We start from the raw sequence: 4,867 nt of genomic DNA, 5'->3' as shown, positions 1-4,867 counted from the left end.
GTTTTAAGCAGTTATAAGAGAATATCACGAGTATCACAAAATATATTTTTCATAGACTGGCCAATCAAAATAACTCCCCATTTTCCTCAACAAAATCAACGATCACAATCATTCCATGGTGCGACGAAAGTGTGGCCACACTTTTCGCCCACGAGACCGGCCGACTAGCAAGGACGGCTCCCGATCCCCTTGTGTACACAGCCTGGTAGGGTTTGCGGCCCATACTCAGACCCGAATTCATATAATCACATTCATAGTCCTATGACCCAATGGAGCGAACTCACAAACTAGGCATCAGGCACACAATATCACAATAAAGCAAACATAGGCATGGCATAACAGTTAAACCACCCTTATAACACCAATCAATATTTTTGACAAAATAAAAGAGAGTTTTAAGAGTAAAGCCCACCTCGACTGCTTAGATTTCAAGTAGTTTCGCTTTTCCGTTATCCGGCTTCGCAACCAAAGTTTCACCTTTTAATCACATAGGCACATATCACAAATTAGGTTCAACACTACTCTTACTCATGCATGTCTCAACACTTTTCCCTTTTCCCATCGATTTATCTTATCATTACTAATCAATCAAGATCATGTTTATCACACAAGAATATTTAGCCATCAAACACCCACTACACAACACAACACACACACACATACACGACGCGCACACACACGCCACACATACACGCCACACACACACATGTAACATATTCCCAAATCCCTTTTATCCCACTTTCACTCAACCAAGATGCATGAGGGTTCAAGAAGACCGATTAATCGGTTAGAAAGAAGAGAAATTGAGTAGAATCAAGAAGATGGATATAAAAATACCTTAAGAGAAAAACGAACGGTAGAATATTAAGTATTAGACTTGGTTCTTCAAAATCCTCGGATCAAACTTCAATTCTTCACAAGGGATGGAGGATTATTGGAGTAAAGTAGAAGAAAATTGAGAGAGTAAGGGGGGAGAGGGAGGGGGACGAAAATAAGGGGTGGGGCGAAAATTTGTGATGGCTAGGGTTAGGTTTTTGGCTCCTTATTTATAGAGTTCAATAAAATCTTTAGGTAAATAATAGAATATTTGGTAAGATCTTATTCTCCACAATTAAATAAATAAATATTGTGAAGTAGGGAAGAAGAATTAACAAAAATAGATCCTAGGGCAAAATCCTCTGGGTTTCGAAAATTAGGCTTCTAAAATAACCAAGACTTTGTTTTGGTATATTTTACGGAGTAGAATAAAATATCATGGAGAAAAATAAAAATCCCAATTTGGAGTAAAAAGTGGCGTCTCCTATGTCCTTTAAATAAGGCATGGATTTTTAAATATTGACTAAAATAAGATAAGACACGATCTCTTGAGGTATGGAAAGATTTGGTAGAATATTTAAATTCTAGGTATGGAAGGAAATCAAATAAGGGATTAACTAAAATAAAATAAATTCCTTCCTTCCCACAATAGGTGATTTTCGAAAATCACCAAGGCAACAAGGGCTCGATTTTTCCTCTTTAAAATAAGGGAATAATTGGGTTTTGGATTTAATTTGGATAAACATCCCAAGAATAAAATTAAATCCGGAAAAATAGAATTCTTTCTCCCAAAAATTAAGGGGGGATTCGAAAATCATGAGAATTAGGTGGCTAGTATTTATGAAAATTTTCTCTAATATTCTCACTCACCCTTAAACAAATAATTCATCTCATAAATTAATAAGTCACATGCCACATCATTAAATAAGCAAGTTTGACTTTTCAAACTCCCAACGCAAACCCTAGGCTCATCTCGACCATATCATCACATGAATTAAATGCATTCTCGACTCCACGTCATCAATAATAAATCTTAGGGCTCTAAAATTAGGGTTCTAAATTCCGAGATGTTACATTATCTATCCTAATTCTCATTTTGGTGGTCATTATTTATTGGTTATTGATTTAATTATATAGCTAGAAAAATGATATTGTACCTGCATGATGAAAAGTGAAATGGTGCTAAAAAATTTCTGCAGATTACCAACGGTCACTTTCCGTTGGTAATTATCTTAACCATAATCAGCAATTACCAACGGACAACTGCCGTTGGAAATTCCCTAAACCCTGAGCTAGATTTACCGAGGGATTTGCCGTTGGAAATTTTACCATGGGATAATATCCCTTGGTAAAAAATTAGCGTCGTCGCTTTTACTTATGGCTACTATCCCTTGGTAATGCTGTTTTCCAACGGATAAATTGATTTTACCAACGGATATTTCCGTTGGTAATTAGCGTGTTTTTTGTATTTCATTTACCTACTACCATTTAAAACAAGTTTCATTTATCTACCATTTTTTTTGTAATGGACCTCACGTTCTATTAACTTTATCCCATTCACATTTCATAATAAAATTAATATATAAAAGTACGTCGGAATCACTTTCTTTATGGTGCCACGGTTTTTCCCTGTTGTAACTGTAATTTAATTGCTAGAGTTCTAAGATAAGATTTTAATGCGGATAACCTTCTTCTGTCATTATTAGTATCCTCTGTTTCTTCATTCCTTGTTTCCCTTTTCTTTCTTTTGAATCTAATTATCTGTTAGAAAAAAAAATTCTTGTGTCCTTACAAACAATGAAACAGGTGAAGAATTCTTGCTATAGTACTATTCTGTTGTGTCGCTTAATCATCTCGAGCAGGAGCTCGTTCCACGTGTCCACCGGGCCAGGCATGCACCAGTGGACACAATCTTGAAAACCCGTCGTCCAATTGTCAATCCAGTACGCCCCGGGATGCCCATCCACCCTCTCCAGCATCATTTCTGTAACATCGATCACTCCAATCTCCTTCCCTCTCTCCCTTCCTACATTCCTCGCTTCCTCCACTTGAATATTCCTGTACTCCCAGTCCACCCGGCCCCTGTCCACCTCATCCACCCCCACAGGCCTAGTCCGGTTGCACTTTCCTCCGGTGTTCCACCCCCCATGCTCAAAATGTGAAGGAGAAAACGTCCTCACCAAAGCCACAATCTTGTTGCACTTCTTGCAGTCGTTGACGGCCTTCAGTGCGGCCCGGATTGACCTCCTGAGTGTATCGGCTGGCCCCAAGACCGTGACGTTTGGGTCATGGCAGTAGACGCAGCCCACGACCTTGCCGCCCTCATACAAGTAGTTCCCCCGTGGATGCCACTGCCCGCTGTTGAAGATCGCGTAGTCAATGGACGGCAGCTTCTCGGACCACTTGGGGTCGGGGGTGTCGAAGTCCAGGTCGAAGCTGCCTATGCCAGTACCGTTGACTACGATCTCGGTCGCTGTCACAAGGAAGGTCGACCAGAGTACCGTTAGTGTGAATTTATGTTGAGGAAACTCCCATGTTGTGAATTTGTTGTCTGCATCTGTTTCTATTAATTTTGGAGTTTCTTCCTGCAAGATCAACCAATTCTTGTTAGGGATGTTAGATTAAATGTGAATATTAGAATGCAATTATTGGAAGAATTTGACCATTTTATGTAATAACACTACCTATTGCATATATCAAAATCAATAGAATTTCAAGTACTCCCTCCGTCCCAAAAAAGTTGAGTCGTATTCCTTTTTAGTCCGTCCCAACAAAGTTGAGTCATTTCCTTTTTTAACAAAAGACAAAACATCTAATCTCTCTTTTTTTATTCCATCATTTACTTTACTCTCTCTTATCTTTCTTAGTACTTTTTTTCATCTCTCCTATTTATTTAATATAAATTCTTAACCTCCGTGTCCAAAAGTTTTATCTCAACTTTTATGGGACGGAGGGAGTACAGTTTTTTATTGAGCTTTTGAATGATCCCATCTGCAGTCTACATATGCTTAATTTTATATTCTAAAAGTAAATACTGTTACATTTAATTGACAAACTGTTTTTCATTTTACTTTTTTCCCAGAGAGCCCTTTGGATGATAACATTGTATTAATACAAATATAGTAGTACAAGTTTAAAGTTGCCTATTTTTTATATATATTTTTTATTTGTTATGTTAGACTTGAAAGTGTTGGAATTCAATAAATAATGAAATAAAACAGGAGGACTAACCGTAGAGAGGAGACAAAGAAGAGATTCCATCTGATTCCTTGCTAAAGAATCACCGATGAAAGCCATCTTCTTACCTCGGAGAAGCCTAAGAAATGTTTGTGCACTAAAACGAGGTAGCTCACATTTGTCTGGTTTCCATCTCCAATGAAGAAAATCTGTATCTTTTCTACCATGCAAGAAACAATTCTTCAATGGTGGAATTGTTGTGCAGCTGTAGTTGGTATACAACGGGTCGGCCGCGTCCGGGATCCACCGCCCTTTGTATAAATCGCAGGTTTCGATCACTGCAAATTAATGAAATCTGCAGAAAGTGAGCTATAATAAATTTTTGGAGGGGAAATGGTGTACTATAATAATTTTTGGGGGAGAAAATTGATGGGAATCTAACCTTTTTGGGTTGGGTAGTGTTTGCTTAGTTGAAAAGGCATGTTGTTTGTGTATGTAATTAGGACTACACATGATATGCAGAAGATCAAGAGACAAATTGTAGTGCCCAACAAGTGATCTTTCTTCTTGTACTTTGATGTTGATTTCATTATCTCAGTGTGTGTGTATGTGTGTGGAGTGTGTGTTTGAGAGAGGAAGTGAGAATACTTGAATTAGTAATGAATAGCAACACATGGGACATGTAGTACTCATGTACCTAGTTGACAACTTATATAAAAATTTGAGAAGTGCATATTTAGTGGCGAGAATAAGGTATTTCAGACATTTCTAAACTATAGTAAACTAGTAGTAGTATAAACTAAGATCTTGCCCACATTTAGATGGCCGAATTGGTGGCAAGTGATTCGGGTTCAGGTGTTTCTTTTCTTTTCAC

General features: G+C 37.8%; 1 protein-coding gene across 1 annotated transcript; it reads right to left on the bottom strand.

The window, feature by feature from the left end:
• Nucleotides 1-2,529: 2,529 nt before the first annotated feature.
• Nucleotides 2,530-4,634, bottom strand: LOC148923847 (xyloglucan O-acetyltransferase 3-like). The gene is made up of 3 exons (XM_089059877.1): nucleotides 4,436-4,634; nucleotides 4,048-4,331; nucleotides 2,530-3,401 (listed from the first exon to the last, which is right to left on the bottom strand). The coding sequence occupies exons 1-3, from the start codon at nucleotides 4,581-4,583 to the stop codon at nucleotides 2,637-2,639; spliced, it is 1,197 nt and encodes a 398-aa protein (XP_088916003.1). The 5' UTR covers nucleotides 4,584-4,634; the 3' UTR covers nucleotides 2,530-2,636.
• Nucleotides 4,635-4,867: the final 233 nt, after the last annotated feature.

This window comes from Salvia hispanica, chromosome 6 (genome assembly GCF_029641045.1).
Source record: "Salvia hispanica isolate PSC_SH4W2 chromosome 6, Shi_PSC_v1, whole genome shotgun sequence".
Classification (NCBI taxonomy): domain Eukaryota; kingdom Viridiplantae; phylum Streptophyta; class Magnoliopsida; order Lamiales; family Lamiaceae; genus Salvia; species Salvia hispanica.
Note: the sequence above shows the minus strand (reverse complement) of the source record. Positions and strands in the feature narration are given on the sequence as shown.